The 22416-nt window shown below is 38.0% G+C and overlaps 1 protein-coding gene and 1 long non-coding RNA gene across 2 annotated transcripts in view; one reads left to right on the top strand and one right to left on the bottom strand.

Moving 5' to 3' along the window:
* The window catches only part of PCSK1 (proprotein convertase subtilisin/kexin type 1), a 41705-nt gene extending 36626 nt beyond the window's left edge, over positions 1-5079 (bottom strand). The window contains exons 1-2 of the mRNA XM_072790543.1: positions 4659-5079; positions 1697-1801 (exon numbers count right to left, since the gene is read on the bottom strand). Coding sequence (XP_072646644.1) covers positions 1697-1801; positions 4659-4838 — 285 coding nt within the window. The 5' untranslated portion in view covers positions 4839-5079. The remainder of the gene's footprint in view (positions 1-1696; positions 1802-4658) is intronic.
* The window catches only part of LOC140612692 (uncharacterized), a 94897-nt gene that overhangs the window by 26966 nt on the left and 45515 nt on the right, over positions 1-22416 (top strand). The window lies entirely within an intron of this gene.

The following is a 22416-nucleotide window of genomic DNA, read 5'->3' as shown; positions in this document are numbered from 1 at the left end:
CAGTAAAGATCATCTAGTCCAACTTTCAACTGCTAGCTTCTATGGGTTCTAGGATTTTTCCTTAAAAAAAAGTTATTGTGGGGATAATTTTTCATAAGATTGTATAGACTCCTTTTTTTATGAAGTTAATTTGGAGATTAAATTCTTAGTCTTTCTTCATTATCATTTGAGATTTTTGCCCCAAAATCAACTATTAAAGAAATAGCTAAAGAATAGAACTGGGCCATCTGTTCACTTTAGTGAGATATTTGTAGTAATAATCACAGGTATGGCTCCACTGTGACCAATTTTCTTCTGTGAAGATGAGAAGGGAGGTCAGTTTGACTTCCTTGTGCATTAATGTCAGGCATACATTTAGGCAGACAAGGAAATCTCTTTCTTGTTTTGCTCAAGGACTAAGCCTAGCCAGGATCTTGGAAGTTGTCCTACTTTTTCAGAGCCCATGCAATGAGTCATCTGCTTTGGGATGGCAAAAGGAAGACTTCACTGGACAAGAAACTTTTCAACCAATGTTGAGCCTCTGATTCAGTCTCACGTATCTAGCCATGAACTTAAGTAAAAGCCATGGGTGCACAGCAGCTCTGGTTCGCTGTCCGTGGTCCTGACACAGCCTTCTTTGCCTAGGTGTGGTTGTTGTTTACCCAGGTCCGGTCATTCCCTACCCTGATACTTTGCCTTTTTATTCTCTCTTTTAAAATTCCATTAGGTTCAGAACAAATCAAATTGCAAATTATTTCACAGGGTTTATAAATTCCATGTCCTTTCAATAGTTTTATCACCTTTCTGTCACTTATAGTTTCTTTCTAGCAAGTTGAAAGGATGTGTTCTATCTCTCACAAAGCTTCCATAATTCTCTGGAGTGTCCTAGGCAACAGAAATCATGATAACAGAAAACAGGCCAGCCAGGATAAATTTCTACCAATATGGCACATTCTTGAGAAAAGGCAACATGCGTACCCAAATTTCAATACTCCCAATATGGTCACCATTTCTATTGTTATGTATGCTGATCTTGAAAACAGACTTCAAAAATCGATAGGTACGCTAGATGTACGTTCAAATTGTCCTCACACTATTTAGCTATATTCATTCTAGACATTTCCTGCTCTTGCCTAATCATTGAATATATATACAAACCAGGATAAAAAGATATCATATGCTTTCAGTGAAGCAATACAATACTTATGGAAACACTTGGCTCATGAAGACATGGATTTAGAACTTGCTCATAAACTCTAGTTCCCCATATAATGAAACCAAACCGAAATGGCAAGATATGTTTTCAGTTATTCTGAAATGTTTTTAAAATCCATGTTCATATGTTAAATTTCTTTGGCATCCCCCATTGGACATTAAAGTGCTCAGTAAATAATAGGCATATAATAAAAGGTTGTTAATTGATTATATTGGTAAACATTTTATTAGAGCTGCCATTTAGTTTTCAATATTCATTTTCATGCTTTTAGACTGGATTTGTGAGCTAGTATTTTAAACATATTATATATATATTATATATAAAATGTTTAACTCAGCCTATCCAATCCAGTTATTATTATGTGCAGTGATAACCCTGTAGAAATAACAAACACTACAGATAATTGTGACCGCAGTAAAAAATAATCATATTTGCAAAGTGCTTTTTGCTCTTGTTGGAAATCATAAAGCAGATGTTTGAAGACAAATGCACAACACTTACACGATCATCATCAGATAACCTCTTAGTAATATGAAGGGCACTCCTTCGAGACCTTCGGGGATGGTTTTTATGTTTGAATAAGTAGTGATTTTCAAGTGATCCAATCTATAAAAGAAAAATATTAAAATAAAAATCCACTTTCCAAAATAAGTATATATGGATTAGATTGTAACCCGAGTAACTTAGAGACAGGCAATTTTTATTAAGCCCATTCTTTAGGAGGAAGACACTGATAGACACCTTCACTCTCTCGTGACTGTGTTGTGTGAGATGAGCTTACAATATCATCACTTTTGCTAATGGTATACTTGGGGGTTAGTGATACCTCTTTTTCACACATTTCAGAGGAACTACATTGGTTTTCCTGTGTAACAATACTGTGTAGGTACATTTCTTTAAAAAACTCTCTTTATCAAATTTATCCTATCAGAGAATAATTTGTGGAAAGCTGGCAAACCCTTTGGGTACTATATATGGTCAGTGTTACCTTCAGCTAAAATAACTTCTTGTTGTTATAAAATATAGTCATTGAAATATAGTGATTAATTGTTATAAGCTACCAGTAGAGACCATTTGACTTTCCACTAGTTCAAGGTGTTCTATACATGGAGTTGGGGAGAGGGAAGAGTAGCCATAAGAAAACATCACCAATGCTTAGCTCTTTCTCCGTTATCAACGGTTTTGCTTCTGGTCACTTCTCTAATTCTATCTTTATCCCGAGGCCTTTGGGAGCTCAGGGTAATGATGCTAAATTACTGTAAACAAAGGGAGAGATAAACAGAATCAAGAAAGCACTATCAGTCTTTTCCAAAGAATTTTTATTTTAAAAATGTTTGTTAGTAATGTCATTTTAGCTGGAAATGGCTAGAAAAAAAATCTATCACGTGCAAATCATATGTAGATATAGATTTCCCCCCATTATTTCTTAAAGATTCCTGTGATCATTCCATCCCTTCTTTGAAGAGCCTACCAAGAATACTGATTTATTTTTTGGTTTGGAATGTGTGATTTTGAAAGTAATTCCCATAACGAATGGTGCAGGTTTGGATATATGTCTGGGGCTAACAGGTGAGAAAAGGAAAAAGGGATATTTTTGCTCTCTTACCCAGTCTTTTTCCACACAGTTACCAGTGCCATTCAGCTGCCCAAAAGACATAGGATCAAGTCCCCAGTTACTCCCGTGTAGGATGTGCAAGATTTCCATGATGCCCACAGTAGCTACCAGTACAATTCCACCTACTGCTCACACTCTCCTTAGATCCCAACAATTCGCTGCAGTTTCTTCTAAGCTGCTCTCTTTGAATCTTCCACCTGTCCCACAATCTGTTTTCTATGCCTTGAGTGCCTTCTACCTCTCACAGTGTTCTCCTGGCAACCTTTGACTCTTCTCCCTGAACCCTGTGCAAATGTTTCCTCCACTGCGCTTTCTCTTTTTTCACTCCTCTCCAATTCTTGTCCCTCTTAAATCCCTCAATCAACAACTAGTGAGATCCAGGTGCAACTTCTATTACACCAATTACATGCAATTCCAGTTATTTGTTACTAAAAATCTCTCCTTTAGCTTCTTGATTCCTTGAAAGTTTCTTTTCCTCCTATTATTCCTCAGCCCCCAAAACAGAGCCTTGGTACAGAACAAAATCTAGGCAAAAGCAAAAAGTCTTGGTCTGCTACTGGGACGCCGTGACCGGCTTTTCTGCTGGGCATTTTAAAGACAATTTGGCTCATAAAATTAGAGAATGAAGCCTCTGGCAAGGAGAGGCGTATTCCCCAAGCGGATTCGATCTATGGAATCGCCAACGCCCACGCCGATTACTCATCCGTGACTTCAGCGGCATCTCTCCAACCACCTCCAGAAAAAAAAAAAAAAAAAAAAAAAAAACAAAAAAAAAACGCGCCAAAATGTTTTACAACTCCCTCCTCCCCCGCTTTGAGGCACACTTCCAAGGCAAGGGGCGAGGGCTTGATTCTGAGCCAAGGGAAAGGAAAGCTTAGATTAAAAATCATACCCCCTGGGGTTTCTCCCGGAATCGCACACCTAAGCTGTCACTCTAGTAATGCCTTACCCGCCCCCCCCGCCCCCCCCCCCAACTATCTATTAAACCAGCTCTCCCTAGGACAGGCAAGTTCTTATCAGAAACTGAAACCCTCGCCTTGGGGAAGCTATTAGGCATTTGGCTGAAGGACAGGAAAGAAAGAAAACCTTGCCCCCACAGTCATTTCTGCAGCTTGACCCTTCAGGCGGACTGACCCAGCGAAGTTGGGAAGCTCGGACTTTGCAAGTTCCCCGGGAAGACCCGAGCCTCCCGGCTGAGGTGAGCAGAGTTGGTCCCGCGTGTCTCACCCACCTCTGCTCCCGCCGGCTCCCCAGGCTGCTCCGCGGGCCCCCAGCCTCTGGGTCCCGAGTCCCGGCCTCGGGCGCTCTTCCCATGCCCTGGGCGTGCCCGAAAGCCTGCGGGCGCACATCGCCAAGCCCGTTTGACCCCTTTGCATCAGGACTTGGATCTGATGCTGCCATATTGAAAAAAAAAAAAAAAGAAGGAAACAGCCGGCTCCTGACGCAGAGCCCAGCTGAGTCCCAGGGGACAGAGCGCAATGCCTCTCCCGGGGGCGCTCGGTTGGTAAGAGCTGCGTGCATCTCAAGTTCGGTGAACAAGCGTGGAGGGATTTTTTTTTTCCTCCCAAACCACGCGGGAATGGATTTAAATGCCAAAGCGGACGACAGCAAGAATAAGCTTTCCCCAGCTGCAGCGGCTTCGTTCTGCCTGGCTGCTTCCAGCCCAAACAATAAATAATGCAAGCCTTCTTTCTCCAAGCGCGCCAGGGGCGAGAGCTGCAGAAGCTCCTGCTCTTCGCCTACTGGGCTCAGGAGAGTGAGACCTGGAGCTCCCACTTGGGAGATCGCGCTTCAGTCCCGCCGGTCCCCGTGGGCCCCAGAAAGTTTCTGGAAAGTGCAAACTCTTACCTGACCCAAAAGGTCATAGCCCAGCTCCTCGGCTATGGCCGAAGCTGCCTCCGGTCCCCCGGGGATCTCTGCCGCCCATTCATTCACAAACTGCCTCTTGGCTTTTACACTGTTCAATGCACACCAAGCGCAAAAGAGAGCGAAAGCAGTACACTGCAGAGTCCAGGCTCTTCGCTCCATGGCTCTCACGCTTGCTTGCACACAAGTCAGAAGGAGATGAGGGAAAAGAAGCAAGAGAAAGAAGCAAGCAAGGAGAAAAGCTAGAAACACTAGCCCTCTTCCCCCTCGGACTCTGGACCACTTCTCGCTCCCGGTGGCTCTGCAAAGAGATAGGAGGCGCGCGAGGAGAGGCTGGGCGGTGGCGAGCGCTCTTTGGTCTCCCGGCTGAGTGGAGCCCCAGCCCTTCCAAGCCGGAATGGAAATGAGTGTTTACACGTCAAATCGACGAAAGCCATCTCTTGACGTCAGATCTACCTGGACTAAGATCTGGATGGTATTCCCGGGGGGGTTGGAGAATCGGCTAAAATAAGCAGGGAAGGATTAGGGAAAGGAAGGAACCGTTTGCTGGGATCAGTTAAGTCTGCTCCCTGACTGTAAATTCTGTAGCCATGAGAAACACCTTCACTTCTCAAAGAGAAGTGCCCCTATTTGATTGTTACTACCAAGAAGCAAAGGCTGGGAGTTACAGTACACTTTGCCTCCCTTCTGTCCATTTTTTTTTAATATTTACTTAATTATCTCACGGGTTGGGGGGGGCAGGAAAGGAAGGAGGTGAGTTCTTATAAGAGCCCCGTGGATATCAGCACCTGCTATGAAGAACAGGGGTCTTAAGTCTGAAATCGGACAGAGGTTGGTAGAGCAGAGAGGAGGGAAGCTTCTGTTGACCAGATTCTGATCTAAATTGCCTAAGAACAAAAGCACATCAGGAAGGCATTGTTAGAGCCATACTTTTAAAAATGTATTCTTAACTAACATTTGAAACCACCTTAAAGGGGATTCCTGGGTGCCTCAGTGGTTTAGCGCCCGCCCTCAGCCCAGGGCGTGATCCTGGAGACCCAGGATCGAGTCCCCCGTCGGGCTCCCTGCATGGAGCTTGCTTCTCCCTCTGCCTGTGACTCTGCCTCTCTCTTTCTCGCTCTCTCTGTGTCTCTCATGAATAAATAAATAAAATCTTAAAAAGAAACCACCTTAAAGAAAACAAGTTTAGTTCATCCTCTCCTCAGTTTCTCCACTCAGTAAAACAATATCTAAAATTCTATTCAGATATTGCAAAGCCTAGTATCACCCCCCCTTTGCTGTGCTTATCAGAAAAATGATTAATCACATAATTTTAATAGAAAGTTATTTTCTTTAACTGTCAACAGTGGGGTCTAGGGACCACACACTGTTGTGTTAACTAAGGGAGAGAAAGAGCAGGTGAACTCTGACCTTACTATTTTTTCTCAGTAGGGCTCTTCACTTTGGTTTTAAACTGAAGTTGTGCCATTACTTTTCCATAAAATGCTCAGTGTCACTTTGTGGGAGAGTTTTTTTTTTCCCCATGGAAAGAGAATAAGCGAGAGTCTAAATGCCCCCCCCCCCGCACCTCTTACCCACCCCCACACGGACCCCAGAAATGAATTCAGTCTGCCTTGGCTGGCTGAGCCTCTCTGGGTCCTAAGGGATTTAACCTGCCTGGCAAAGCCCCTGCGTAGTGTTCAGCACCGCGGAGTGGACAGCGCCCCGCGCGGCGGCGGCCAGGGCGGCCCTTCCTGCTGAGCCTCGACAAATTGAGGTCCTTGTGCAGCTCTCCAGAACCAAGCTGTTTCTCATTTGATCTGTCTTCCCCTCTTTAAATAGAAAAAAAATAGGAAACTGACTGCAGGGGGGAAGTGTGGTTCGGTTCCTGATCGTGACTACTTACCTCAAGCTCCCAGGAGCGTGATGGACTCATCCCAAAAGTAGAATTGTGAAGCGTTAAATGTCTTGTCTGTGAAAGGTTTTTCTTCTCTTCTCTTTTCTTCTCTTCTCTTTTCTTTCCTCTTCTTCTTTTTTTTTTTTTTTTTTTTTAAGCTCCCAACCACCGGGGGGCGCAGCCTATTATAAGAGAAAGAAGAAAAAGCATAAGGTTGGAAAGAGGGCATATGAGATTGAGGAGAAAGGAAGCGATAAGACTAGGTGGAGGATGAGACTGAGTAGTGCTAATTCTTCATTTGCTTTCATGTTTTCAGAAATGTAGACTAGATTTATAATTTCTTTAAACATAAAGCTTCTTAAAAAATAAATGTCAATGTTAATAAGCCATGTGATCCAGTTAAGTGTATAATAATAGTAATAATGTGTAACTCTCACTTAAGGTGTTGTGGAATGGGCTCGATTAATAGCTCTTCTATCCTATAGATTCACATGTGTGAGTGTTGATGGCTGGGTGAGCTTTCTTTTTTTTCCCCTTCATGTTTCAGCTTGAGTTGTGGCCTCAAGCTCTCAAGCTCTCTAGGATATTTATTCTCACAGCTAACTGTGTGCTGGCAAGGCAAAAGAAACTCCTGGCACATATTTAATAAAGGTAAGTTTGGTTAGAGAAGGAATATATTTGCCTCTTTCTTATTATTCAAGTAAATAGGGTTGGCAGAGTGTAGGGCAATGAGTGTCTCATTAATGAAGCATTTGTGTTAAATGGCGCACTGTACAAACCTGAAGGAAATATTTGATTGATATGCCTCCTAGGATAAACTAAATTCTCATAACAAAAGCAGAATATTGCCATACAAACTATATATATATATATATATATATATATATATATATATATGTATAATAATCTCAGTAACTTATTTGGAAATTGTCTCAATTTATCTTATGGACCTGATTTGCTACAATTTCTGGGATGCAGAAGAAATGAACGTTTGCCAAAGCAAAAGATGCAAATAGGTATAGAATTCGTCTTTGTCATATCAAGGGCTAGCCCTATTCTGTTATGTGCATAATGGTAATAACCTGCAGGCCCATTAGTGTTGTATTTTATACCATGAATTAAAAGAGCCAATTATCACACTTAAGTTGCTTTGAACAGCATTTGATTCATCTGATTAATTTATATAGAAAACAGGATAATCTAGAAACTAAAGAGAACAGTGTTTCTATTATGAATTATCAAGTGAGTGTTATACCTTTCTTGACTGCTCCCAACTGCTGAGCGATACAGTTAATCATTTATTAAGTTTTCTTGGCAAGTAATAAAAGCAAGGCTAGTATAAGCAGGAAGTAAGAATATACTCAGAGATCTATAAGCACCATATCTCCTAGTCTTAGAAAACAAATTTTAAAAAATTTTTGTTACTGTGACATAAAATATGTACAGTATAGTGCACAAAACCATGTGTGCAATGATTTATGACAAGGTAAACACTATGTAACCATTCAGGTCAAGAAAAAGAACATTGCTAGCCTTTCAGAACCATATCTCAATATTTTCAAGAGGCATATGAGGAGTAAGGAGATAACTTAGGTTTAAGATTTTTAAGTGGTCATGTAAGCTTACTTGTTTCCTTTGAGTAACAGTAACTATATATTAAGAAAAATCTGTAAATAACTAGTCTGTAATTTAAGTAGAAAATATTTGGTAAAAGAACATATTAGAGTAGTGAATCTACCTATTGTAATATTTCTCAACAAAGAAAATATCAGTATTTGTATGGCAAGCTGATGTAAACTGGAAGAAATTTGGGGACATATGTATGGGATTTGAGATCATATGGCAAAAGATTCATCACATTGCCTTTATATGATACAACTTTGATAAGAAAATAAAATACAATATTTAAGGAAAGATATAATATTGAATTCAGATAAATTTAAGTTTAGAAATACAAGTATATTTCCATCGATATAACCTTTTGTCTCAGTTTTTGTGTTTGAAAGCTTATATATCATTGCTAATCAAAAATTTTAAACAATGATCTTTTCAAATTTATTTATAGCTGCTGTCAACACAAAATTTTATTTGCACAAGTAGAGACAAAAAGGGATATGCTTGCAGCAAGTTGCTGAAGTAGATATCAAGGTGATAGACATTCAGCTAGGTTGAGCTCACTGCCTTGAGGCCAGGCCAATGAGTGATAATCATAAATGCTTAAATGCCAATCTAGTTGGATCTTCTTCTCAGGAGCCTAGGATAAAGCTATTTGCTTGGCCTTCCCAATGGTTGAGAAGACAAATATCTAAAGGGACATCTATAATCCCACCATTTGGAAAGCTCTGATCTACAGAAATGGAAGTAAGAGATAATAAAGCAAAGTCTGTACATTGAAAGACTTTGAGGTGGATGAATAATTATGTAGGACTTTGTTGAATAAACTAGGCAAAATTTCAGCTTTAATATTGAATTGAATTATTAAAATTGAAATAAGTGCTATTAATTCCAATTGCTTTTTAATGACCAAATGATTGGTCGTTTCTTATGAAAGTAGATAATTAAATTTGTCTTATACAAGTATTTATTAACAATTTTTCTTTCTTTAGAGCAAGTTCTTTGAACACATGCATTTACTGAGAGAGTTTTGGAGTATTCCTGCTTCTGTTTCCAAGCATGCTCCTGCTTCCTTTATGCTCTCAAACACTGACATTTTCATATGGAAAGTTTAAGATATAACTGCTTTCTAGGTTCCTGAAGTGCATTTTTCTATGAGAATTGTAGACTCTCAGTAGTGAAAAGTGATCTTAAAAGTTATCTAGTTCCTTGATTGTCAGTGTGGTCTACATACCAGTGTGATAGCTGTTACTTGGAGCTTGTTAGAAAGTCAGTCCCTGAGCCCCCATTCCAGAACTACTGATTCAGAATTTGCATTTTTAAAAGTCCCTGGTGATTCATATGCAATTAAAGTTTGAGAAGCATTGATCTAGTTAAGCCCCCCAACCCCCACGTCCCCATATATATAGCATTTCTTGGGAATATTCTTGTCAAGAGTGAGGTAATTTATGGTCTCCCAAAACAGTCCTTTCTTTAGCTTGAATTAGGTCCAGGGTTACAGAGTCCTTCCTTATAATGACATAAATCTTCCCTCATTACGTACTTCCACTCAAGCATGCTATTATTGCCCTAGAGCACCACACTGATAAGTCTCAATCTCTTTTATATATGATAGCTCTTCAGACTTTGAAGATAGGTTATTACATCTCACCTAACATTTTTCTACCCTAGGTTAAACATCCTCAGTCTTTTTAACGATTTTGCATGCTGATTGGTCTTGTCTGGACAGGATCTCTTTGTATATACTTCTAAAAATATGTCATATAAAATGTAATATAGTATTGTTGGCTAAATCCAGTTGATTAGGGCAAGAATTTCACCTCTTTTTGGAAACTATCTTTCTGCCACTATAGCCTAAAATTGAGTTAGCTTAATTTTTTTCTTATTCAACTTAGAGTCCACTAGAATCTCTATTTATAGTCACAGGTGCTATTAAGTCACATTTTCACCCAGACTTGTACAGTTTTTTGTTATCTATGTATATACCGGCAGGGGTCGAAGTGTAAGACTCATTTCAGCCTCTCAAGATATTTTGAATCTTGATCTCATCATCCAATTATTCTCCCTAGCTTTATGCTATATACAAATGTAGTCAGTTTTCCATTGGTGTCTTCATTCAGACTATTAACAAAAAGATTTGCAAAAACAGGACAGAAGACAGAGCCACAAGAAACTTCCCTACAAGTTAACTGACTTAATAATTACTATGCATTAAAAACAGTTACTAATTTACCTTTCTAGTAACTGTTCAAAAGGATAGCAGAAGGACCTTGTCACATGACATGCTGAAGTCTAGATACATAAAGACTATAGGACTAACTTTCGCTAGCATTAGTATGACTTGCTCTATGTCATGCTAGGTGCCACTGATCAATTATTTATTTTGTTAGTAATGAAACTAAAATTTTAATGATTCGTTCTGAAATTAATAGTAGTCCACTGATCGGGTTCATGGAATTTACCTTATTATTCTTGAAACAGAATTTTTGACCATCTCCAGTCTTTCAGTGGTCCTTCTTCTGCTTTCTAATATTCCTCAGTGATGATCTCTGACACTGAGTTCAGGTGCCTCCCTTTTATAGTGAATTTATTCTTTTTTTTTTTTTTTGAATTTATTCTTGAATTGAAATTTACCCATATTGCCCATCTCCTCCTCTTGAATCCGCCCCAGGTAGTACTGGTATAAACAGTATCATCTGATACATAAAAAATTTCATCTATCAAAACAAAAGTCACTTAGTATGAATCAAAATTATTTTGGTTTCAAAAGACAAAGACATACATTCTAATTGAAACTAACTTAAACAAGAAAAAAGAAATTATTGGCTTGCATAATTGAAGCATGAAAAAAAGAGCTGGTCAAGGACACTGTACCCAGAGACTTAAATAGCAATAACGAGTATCTCTCTCTCTCTTTCCTTCTTCCATTCTCTCTTTCTCTTCCTCACTTCTCAGTTCCTACATCTCGGTAGCTCTCATTTCTCAGGCTCTTCCACATGGTGAATACCTGACTAATGATGTCTCTGGGAACAGGAACTTCCCAATTCCTGAAGAGAAGAGAAAAAGTGTCAATTTCTGCAGTTACGTTTATTCACCACTTTTTTTCTTATGGTGGAGTTCAGGTATCCTTAACTCTATCAAAAGTAGAGGGGGAAACACACACACACACACACACACACACACACACACACAACAGAGGGAACCAAGTGTTTGAAGACAATATTCTCTTAAGTCTGATTTACTCCATTGTTATGGTATTTGCCTGTCTCTGAACATTTGTGTCTGCCTCTCTTTCCCCAGGGCCACATACAGACTCTCCTATACCAGACTTGGCCATACTGTATCCATATCATAGCAAGGAGACAAAGATCAGTGGGTCCAATATCTTAAGCAAACATGAATTAGCCAGATCTGGGTTGTTAAATCCTAGGGAGAAACTAACTGGTGGCAAGAGTTCCTTCCCAGGCTGTGAATTTAGGAAAAAGATGAGCTTGTACGTGGGGGTGTGAAGGATGTTAGCAAGACAAAGAGGTCAATTTAAGGCTATTTACATTCTTCTGACTCTCGAGTCCAGACTAATCAGGGATTTAGGGTGAGGCCACACCTACACAGGGGTAAATGTGGTAATTGGCAGTGGGAAAGCTGGTGGCAAAATGGATTTGAGAAAATGTTTTGTAGGGTATCCTGGCTGGAGATCCACTCTCTCTTCTCCTTGTGCTCTGTTGCTGGACACAGCAGAAGCAGTGGCTTTAATTTTATTTGCAAGGTTAGTTGAGAGTTGACTGGAAAAACTGGCATTTGACAAACTGGGGCCCAAATCTAGATGGGCACTATTTCAAAAAACAGTAAGCACAGAAATGAGAGCAGACCCTAGAGCCAGACTGCCTGGGTTTGAATCCCAGTTCTGCCATTTAGGAGCTGGGGATGTTTGGATGTGTTTTTGATCCTCCTTTGCTTTAGTTTCCTCATTTGTAAAACGGAGCTACAATAATAACTTTCTTGATGCAGTTATTATGTATAACATACCTACAGTATTTTCGAGTACAAATAAATAATAGTTATTTTTACTTAGAAAACAGCACCCTGAAAACATCTGTTTGTTAAAAAAAAAAACAAAAAAAAACTGTTTTTCAAATGGAGAGGAGAAGGTTGTAGGGTTGTGAAGGGACATTTGATAGGGAGATGATTTCAGAGCTTAAACCTGCCTAACTCTGGCACCACCTCTCGTCTCTCTCTTTTCCTACTCACTAGTTTCCAGTACACTTCCCTTCCTCTTTTATTTCCTTCTATCATAGTCTTACATCTTCTCAGTTCATTTTTTTCATAAGCCTGCTGAGAGAAGCAGGACAGATTTGATTAGCTCCAGTTCACTGAAATGCAGAAGAGTGAGGTAATTTACCCACAGCTCACACAGCCGACTTTGGGTAACAGATCCTTCCTCTTTGAACATTTGGCATTTGATTTCATGGCGGAAGATAAACAGTGACTGAGTTAGAGGTAATGGGAAGACCTAGAGACTTGCTCCTTCTAAACACATTCTGTGAAAATGGCACCTGAAAAAAAAAGAAGACTCAATATGGTGAAGTATGCTGGAAATGTATTGTGAGAAAACATGAGTCAGTGTGTCCAACAGTCAACATTAAGAGCGGTCAGCAGACCTCAAGGCACACAAAGAAAATTGACAAAGGGGGGACCTTCTTAAAATATTTACCCCACCACCTTGTCTTCCTGATATTAGAACCAGCCCGTGATTCTATCTGGGTGATTGAACAGTCACACAGTTACTTCATTTTTATTTTCTAACTTTTGTGGGAAGGTTTAGATCTAGCTCACATGAGCCTGATTACAGGAATATAATGATAACAGGCATTTATATGGCTCCTTATACTTTTCACAAAGATTTCACAGCGACTAGGTTCTCACTCTATCATCATTTCTATTCTCATTTCACAGACAAATAACCAAAGTCACAGGCAGGGAGGCCACCCAAGTTTGCATAATTCTTCTGACACAGCTCAAGCTACAACTCTAGTCTGCGTTGCTTCTCTGTCCATTTGCATGGACTAGTTTGATGTGTAATAGTTCGAGCAGTGGAGGGTGTGAGTCCTCTGTTTCTTACTAGCATTGTTAATTAGCATAATTTACTTACCCTGAAGCTTCGGCATCCTCCTCTGCACAGTTGGGAAAATATTGCTGAGTACCGCTTATGAGAACTGAAGGTGACTAACTCATGTAAGTCACTTAGGACAGGGTTGGGTACATGTCACGTTCTCAGTAGAGGTAATTGTCATGATTACTGGTCTGTCTTCTCTTGTTACTTTATTGGCTTTACATCAAAGAGAACTGCCCATGGTCTGAAATTAGTCCCAGAACCACCATGTCCCTGGGTTTATATTATCTCGAAATTTTATTGCCCTTTGTTGCTTTGGAAGGGTGGAAGCTTAAAAGATAAATGGATTCTATTGGATAGCATCCCTGACATTAGTACCTAGCTTATGGTCAGCCAATAATTATCAGCTTATAATGCATAAAAGTCACCTGGGGAGTTTGTTTAAAATGCACCCCTCTTTCCATAATGATTTTGGGATGATGTCGGGCCTAAGAATCTGCAGACTTTAGCAAATACCCTGAGAGGTCATGAGAAACTTGTGAAAGGCTCTGAACTGGTGTTGCCTGCCCCCCTCTTCTGTTGTGGTCATGTCATCATAACCTCTTCATCCTCCTTCTTTCTTTCTTTCTTTCTTTCTTTCTTTCTTTCTTTCTTTGCATTTGAAATAGACTGCCTGAGGTTATTTTCCACTATTAGGCTAGCTCTATTATTATCTCTTTAGAGAAAATGCCACTGAACCTGGGGAAAAATACAGAGTAATTACTCAAAGGAAAAATATATATATAACTTCCCTGGAACCAATTAGAAAGACAATCATTAGGTTGAAGTGATCATTTGCTCACACTTCACTGTAGGGCTCCAGCCCTCTCACAAGGAAGAAAATATCCATGTTTGTTTCTAGAGCTTATTAATGTTAGACCCGAAGATAATGCCCTGACCATAAGTTTTAAAGCCTTTCCTATAAAGATGCATAGCTAGATTTAGGATCATTATTCATGCAATTCAACAGAAATCTTACATATATAGATCTTTAGCTTTACATCAGGCACCCCAAGAAAGACATTATCAGTTCCCACATCCTACCCCAACCCCCACCTAATTGTACTTAAGTGCTAGGGAAGTAGGGAAGAGAGCCAAGTGTCATATATGAAACCATTTTAACAGAGTATGGTCACCCATTTGGGCATTACATCTGTAAGTTCCAAAAAAAAGTAGATATTTGACAGTAACCAGCTTTTAATGAAATATACATAGCCATTCCAAAGCACAAGCTTCCAAGTGTTTTTTTAGCTTCCATTATAGATTCAATTATCAATGGTTGTCAATTCTTACTGCTCTCTGCACCCCTCTGCAAGGTATAGACATTGATTAAGACTACACAGGTGCCCCCTAGGATTTCTTCCTAATTGCCTCAGTTCTCCATTTTATTTTGCTAGAATATACTTGATCTTGTCAAAATACTCTCAGCACCTAATATACAGAACCTCACAGACATTCCAGATGAATCTTAACAATATAAGAAATGAAGGTAAAAAAAAGTTAAGTCTCTTGGTTAATAATTTCTCTTGGCTGAATCACAGCAGTCATAGGAGAAGCCAGAGGAATTGTGAATTTATTCACTATCGCTCCCCCAACCTTTTCAGAAACTTGTAAAGACTAGGGGGTTGGGGGGGGGGTTACATAAAGAGGATATATTTTGTACTGGTCTGCTTTTCTGGCTTAGGCCTTTTCAGTTCTCATCAAAAATAGGTGCATTGAGGTCATGATTTGCCAATAAGCCTTATGTAACAGATTTTTTTTTTAATTTTGCTGTTGTCAGGCATAAAATTTGTTTAATTTAGAAAGATTGTTAATAGAGTTCTAGTACTTGCTTTTCTGTATTTTTAAGACCTTTTAGAAATTAAGTTTTTTTCTGATCTTATCTCATGCTACAAAACCTGTTGGATTATGTAATTAAAATTTTTTTCTTTCTAATATTGTTCATCAAATCATTGTCTATAATACTTAAAAATTCTCTTTTCATTCTCATATACAGTTCTTTTTCTTTTGCAGTTATTTCTGGGAAATTTTGTTTAATTTATATTCCATTCTCTCCTGACTTTTTCATTTTCATTTTTGCCATCATACTGTTTATTCCCAAGAAGTCTTTTTGTTTGTTTTAGAAATGTTCTTTTGTATTTGTATTATGGATGCAATATTTTTTCCATGTCTTTGCGAATATTCATACCAGGTTTTTTTTTGGGGGGGGTTGTCTTGTTTTGGGGTTTTTGTTTTGTTTTGAAGTTTTCCTGTTTGATTTCAGCTCCCTCTATCATAACAAAGTCATTCCTCTGATCTCTGGTGATCTTTGGTTGCTGGGCCTTGTTTAAGAATAAGGTAAGCTTAGGCCAAATAGAAATTGTGATAATTTCGGGGCATTTGGGTGGCTCAGTTGGTTAAGCGTCTGCCTTTAGATCAGGTCCTAGGATCAGGCTCCCTACTCAGTGGGGAGTCTGCTTCTCTCTCTCCCTCTGCCCTTTGCCCCACCCTGCTCGTGCTGTTTCTCTCTCTCAAATAAATAAATAAAGTCTTCAAAAAAAAAAGTTGTGATTATTTTCATGAGAACTGACAATGGCAAGCTTTGCTGTAGAATAGTCTAGCCAAATAATTGAATTGAGAAAATTTGGAAGTCATAGTCTTTAATTATTTCCTCATGGGTCAGTCAGGTTCTATAGAGACTTGAAAATCTTCCATCTGAAGGGAGAGGAATTGGCTGCCAGGGAAAAAAAACCATGGAGAACTCAGGATTCATTATACCTCACTTAGTTCCATATGAAACCTCCACCTTTAGCTGTGCCTGTGAATCCCTGTTTCGCTTTCTTTGGGGGGGGGGGGGTGGAGACCTTCTATCTTTGGCTGGGGTAACGAGTTATTGGTTTCCTGGCAGTGGAGACTGATGAGGTAGGGGTCTGGTTGCTTCTAAAACAGACTTTCAAGTAATCCTTTTCATTTTAGTATCTTCTTTTGTTCCAGCTTCCAACTTAGACTGTTATAAATTGTTAAGTATAATCTATGTAATCACAAAGCAAAAACCTATGGTAAAAACACAAAAGATAAGGAGAAAGGAATATAAACATATCACTAAAGAAAGTCATTAAAGCACAGGAGACGAGAGCAAGAGAAAAAGAAAAGAACAGAGGAACTACAAAAACAGCCAGTAAACAGTTAACAAAATGGCAGTAAGTGCATATCTATCATTAGTTACTTTAAATGTAAATGGGAGTAAATTCTCCAATCAAAAGGCATAAAGTGGGTGAATGGATTAAAAAAATCCATCTTTTTTTTTTTTGAGAATTATTTATTTATTCATCAAAGACATAGGGAGAGATGCAGAAACATAGGCAGAGGGAGAAGCAGGCTCCCTAAGGGGAGCCTGATGTGGGACTCGATCCGCATCCTGGGATCACGCGCTGAGCCCAAGGCAGATGATAAACTGCTGAGCTACCCAGGCATCCCAAAAGATCCATCTATATGCTGCCTATAAGAGACTTGATTCAGATATAAGGACACATACAGACTGAAAGTAAAGGGATGGGAAAAGATATTCCATGCAGAAGGAAGAAGAAAGCTGGAGTAACTATACACACAAAATAGACTTTAAAGCAGAGATCGGAAAAAGAGACAAAGATGGATGTTACATAATAATAAAGAGGTCAGTCCAACAAAAGGCTGTAACATTTGTAAATATTTATGCATCCAACATAGGAAGACCTAAATATATAAAACAATATTAACAGATTTAGGAGAAATAAACCGAATAATAGTAGAGGATTTTAATATCCCACTTGTATCAATAGATAGATTATCCAGACAGAAATCAACAAGGAGACATCAGCCTGAAATGACACATTAGACCAGATGGACTTACTAGATATATGCAGAACATTGCATCCAAAAACAACAGAATACACATTCTTCTCAAGTGCACATGAAAGATTTTTCAGGGTAGATCATTTTTTAGGCCACAAAACAAATCTCAATAAATTTAAGAGGACTGAAATCATATCAAGCATTTTTTTTACCACAATTGTATGAAATTAGAAAATAACTATATGGGGGCACCTGGGTGATTTAGTCAATTGGGCAATTGCCTCTGGATTTCAGCTCAGATCATGATCTCAGGGTCATGAGATTGAACCCTACATTGTTCTCTTTACTCAGTGTGGAGCCTCCTTGAGAGTCTCTCTCTCCCTCTCCCTCTGGTCCTTCCATGCTTGCTCCTGCATGCTCTCACTCTCTCTAAAAATAAGTAAATAAATAAAATCCTTAAAAAAAAAAAGAATTAATTACATGAACAAAACTGGAAAATTCACAAATACGTGGAGATTAAACAAAATGTTACTAAAAAAACCAGTGAGTCAAAGAAGAAACCAAAAGAAATAAAAAATACCTTGATGGAAATATACCAAAATTTGTGGGATGCAGGGAAATGTAGTTCTAAAAGGGAAGTTTGTGGTAATAAATGCCTACCTGAAGAAATAACAAAAGTCGCAAATAACAACCTAACTTTATAGCTTAAGGAACTAGAAAAAGAAAAAACAAAGTTCAAAGTAAGTAGAAGGAAGGAAATAAAAAAATCCAAGTGGAAATAAATGAAATAGAGACAAAAAAAAAAAAAACTCAATGAAACTAATAGCTGGCTCTTTGCAAAAATAAATGAAATTGATAATCAGACTGATCAAAAGAAATCAGTCAGACTGATCAAAAGAAAAACTCCAATAAATTAAGTCAGAAATAAAAGGGGAGATGTTACAACTGACACAACAAAAATACAGAAGATCATAATACTACTATGAACAATTACATGCCAACAAATTGAATAACCTAGAAGAAATGGATACATTCCTGGAAACATACAATCTTCTAAGACCAAATCATAACAGAATACACCATCTGGACAGACTAATTACTAGTAAGGAGATTGAACCAGTAATCAAAAATAACCTGACAAAAAAAGTCCAGGGCCAGATGACTTCACTGGTCAATTCTACAAAACATTCAAAGAATGATTAATACCAGTCTTTCTTATACTCTTCCAAACAGTAGAATAGAAGGGAACTCTTTCAAAGTCATTTTAGGAGATCAACATGATCTTGATACCAAAATCAGATAAGGATATCATAAGAAAGTGATAGGTGAATATCCATGCAAAAGTCCTCAACAGAATATTAGCAAATCAAATTTAACAATACATGAAAAAGATTATATACCATGATCAAGTGGGATTTATTCCAATGATGCCATATTAACATTAAGAATAAAAATCATATGATCATCTCAATAGATGCAGAAAAAGCATTTGACAGAATTCAGCATTCATTTATGATAAAATCTCTAAACAAAGTGGATATAGAGGGAAGGTACCTCAACATGAGAAAAAAGCCATATATGACAAATCCATAGCTAATATTATTCTCAATGGGGAAAGGTTAAAGCCTTTCCTCTAAGATCGGGAACAACACAAGAATACCCACTCTCACAACTTTAATTCAACATGATTTTGGAAGTTCTAGCCAGAGGAATTAGGCAGAAGGGAGAGAGAGAGAGAGAGAGAGAGAGAGAGCGAGAGAGAGAGAGAGAGAGAGAGAGAAAGCATTCTTTTGGAAAGGAAGAAGTTAAACTATTACTACTTGCAGAAATTACTTATAATAATAATGGAAAGCCCTAAAGACTCTATCAAAAAACTATTAGGATTAATATACGAATCCAGTAAAGTTGATACAAAATCAACACACAAAAATCTGTTGCATTTGTATATACCAATAATGAACTATTAGAGTAATAAAAAAATTCCATTTATAATTGTGTCAAAAAATATTTTAAGAATAAGTTTAACCAAGGAGATGAAAAACTTGTCTATTGAAAACTACAAGACATCAATGAATAAAATTGAAGAAGACCTAAATACATGGAAAGATACTCCATGCTCGTGGATTGAATCAATATTGTTAAAATATCCCTACTACCGAAAGCAATCTACAGATTCAATGTAATCTTTATCAAATTTCCAATGTAATTTTTCAAGGAAATTGAAGAATCCAAAAATTTGTATGGCACTATCAAAAAAATCCAAATAACCGTAGCAATCTTGATAAAGAAAAACAGCGCTAGAGGCATCACACATCTTGACTTCACACCATATTACAAAGCTATAGTAGTTAAAACGCTATGGTATTGAAATAAAAACAGAAACAAAGATTAGTGGAACAGAATAGAGACCACAGGAGTAAACCCATACATATATGGTCAATTAACTTACAACCTAGAAGTCAAGAATACACAATGGAGAAAGGACAATCTCTTTAATAAATGATGTTTGGAAAACTGAATGGCCACATCCAAAAGAATGAAACTTGACCACTGTCTTATACTATACATAGAAATTAATCAAAATGAATTAAAGACTTACCCCTTCTACCTATAAAATTCTTTCATTTTATATTCTTCATCAGCACTCTTTTCTATCTATTAGATGAGATGCTGCTTGATTCATGAATTATTGAATAAATCCAATACCATCTTTTAAAAAATAAAGGATTAAGGACATGAATGTAAAACCTGAGACTTTAAAATTCCTAGATAAAGACATAGGCAATCAGCTCCTTGACATAGATCTTAGTGAAGATATTTTGAATCTGACACCGAAAGCAAAAGCAGCATAAACAAAAATAAATAAGTGGGACTACATCATACTAAAAAGCTTCTGCATAGCCAAAGAAAACCATTAACAAAATAAAAAAGGCAATCTGCAAAATGGGAGAAGATATTTGCAAATCATATATCTGATAAATGGCTTATAGCCAAAATATGTAAAGAACTAATACAATTCAATAACAAAACCAAACAACGACAGCAAAAACCAATCTGATTAAAAAACAGGCAGAGGATCTAAAAAGACATTTTGTAAAAAATTTAAATTAAAAGGACATTTTTCCAAAGAAGACATATATATGAACACTTGCTTGACATAATAATCATCAGGGAAATGTAAATCAAAACCACAATGAGAGATTGCCTCATACCTGTTAGAATGGCTGTTATCAAATTGAGAAGAAATAACAAGTGTTGGCAGTAATGTGGAAAAAAGGGAACCCTCATGCACACTGTTCATTGGAATCTATATTGATGCAACCGTTGTGAAAATTTCCTCAAAAAATTAAATATAGAACCATATGATCTAGTAATTCCACTTCTGGATATTTATCCAAAGAAAATGAAAATACGAACTTGAAAATCTATATGCATCCCCATGTTTATTGTGGTATTATTTACAATAGCATTATGTACAATTATTTACAATTTACAATATTGTAATACTGAGCCCAATAGTCTAAGTGCCCACCAGTGGATGAATGGATAAAGAAATTGTGGTATGTCTACATTAGAATATTATTTAGCCATAAAAAAGAATGAAATCATGCCATTTGTGGCAACATGGATGAAGCTTGAGTGCGTTATGCTAAGTGAAATAAGTCAGAGACGAGTACTGTATGATCTCTCTTATACCTGGAATCTACAAAATAAACAGCAATGAAAAACAAGCACATAGATACAGAGAACAGTAGGAGTTCAGGGTGGGAGAAATATGTGAAAGGAGTAAAAAGGAAAAATTAATAAATAAAGATGTTGCATTACTAATCAACAACAACAAAACAAAGAGAGTTTCACCCTGGCTCAAATGGTTTGTCACATGTAAAAGCAATTGATTTTCAGTTGTGTAAGAACCCATATATTATCTATCTTGGGGGAAAAAAGTGAGAATAGAGCCTGGCTCATCCACTATTGGGACCGTATAAAACAAGTGTGGTCAGATACATGAGGAGTAGGTACATTTATAATAATTGATCAGGGGCCTGAGGTGGATACGGAGGGGAGGCAAGTAGAACAGTTTCGGTTCCATGTGTGGTCCCTTGAGTCTGCGGTGACCTCAGCACCTGTCTGGCTACCTGTTCCCTTTGCAACCTGACTCTTCTGTTGGGCTCTTCACTCACATTGCTGCTTCTCCCTCATTAGCAGAAACTGGCTTTCTTTTAAAGCTATTCTTTAAAATTAAAATTCTCTTTTCTTAGGTCTGCTAAACTATTTGCTTTTCTGCTTCCACAAATTTCTCGCTCTTGCTTCCACTTCTATTCTGTTTTTGAGTTTATGCTTTTAAGAAATCTCTTTATTGTAGTTTTTGAGAGCTTTTGGGAGGGATTAAGTGTCAGCACATATATTTAATCTGCTCACTTTACTTGGAAGTTTGACAGCCAAACAAGTAGACACAATCTAAATGACCCCCGATATTTGGTTGGTTAAATAAACCACAAGGCAGTCATATAATAGAAAACTTTTCAATCATTAGAAGTGATGCCAATGAATATTGTTATTGACATGGAAACATTGATTTCCATGTGGAAAGTGACAGGTTAATAAACATTAATCACAGTGGCTAACAGAGCACTTTTTCTGTCCTCATCATTCTGCTAAGGACTGTAATAGAGTTTTCCATATATTCTCTCTCTCTCACACACACAAAATTCTGTAAGGAAGCTACTATTTTATCCATTTTATAGATGAGGAAACTGAGGCTCAGAGAGATTAAGAAATTTCCTCAAGGTCACAATGTCTTTGGTCTTGATTTGAGGAAACTAAAATTGGGTTCAAAAAGGACAGAAATAGAACTTATAGGCACCAATAATTTCTATTCACAAGCTATCTCATACATCAAAACAGTATGAGAACAAATATTGACAAGGATGCCTCTGATCAAGCTTAGCCTCCGGTGCTCCTCCTCTTCCCCCAGGAACAACACAGTGGTCAGCAGCTTAAGAAGGTGAGAAATCTGACAAGTCTGAGAGGCTCAGGGCAAAGAGTGGTCAGGCTTGTTTTCTTTCCTGGTTTTCAAGCTGATTCATAGCCCAGAAACATCTCTTTCCATCATGTAACGTAAAAATTCTGTAAATTAGTAATCCTGTGGTCTGGCTGTGGTCTGGCTTTGTCCAGGTTCTGGATCCAGAGATGCTTTTTGCGAAACACTTATGCGATTTACTTTATTCTACACCTAAATTATGGGAATCTTCCATTTATGTGTGTTTAGTGGCTCTCCACAAGCAGGCTGG

The sequence above is a fragment of the Canis lupus genome, chromosome 2 (genome assembly GCF_048164855.1).
Source record: "Canis lupus baileyi chromosome 2, mCanLup2.hap1, whole genome shotgun sequence".
Lineage (NCBI taxonomy): Eukaryota > Metazoa > Chordata > Mammalia > Carnivora > Canidae > Canis > Canis lupus.
Note: the sequence above shows the minus strand (reverse complement) of the source record. Positions and strands in the feature narration are given on the sequence as shown.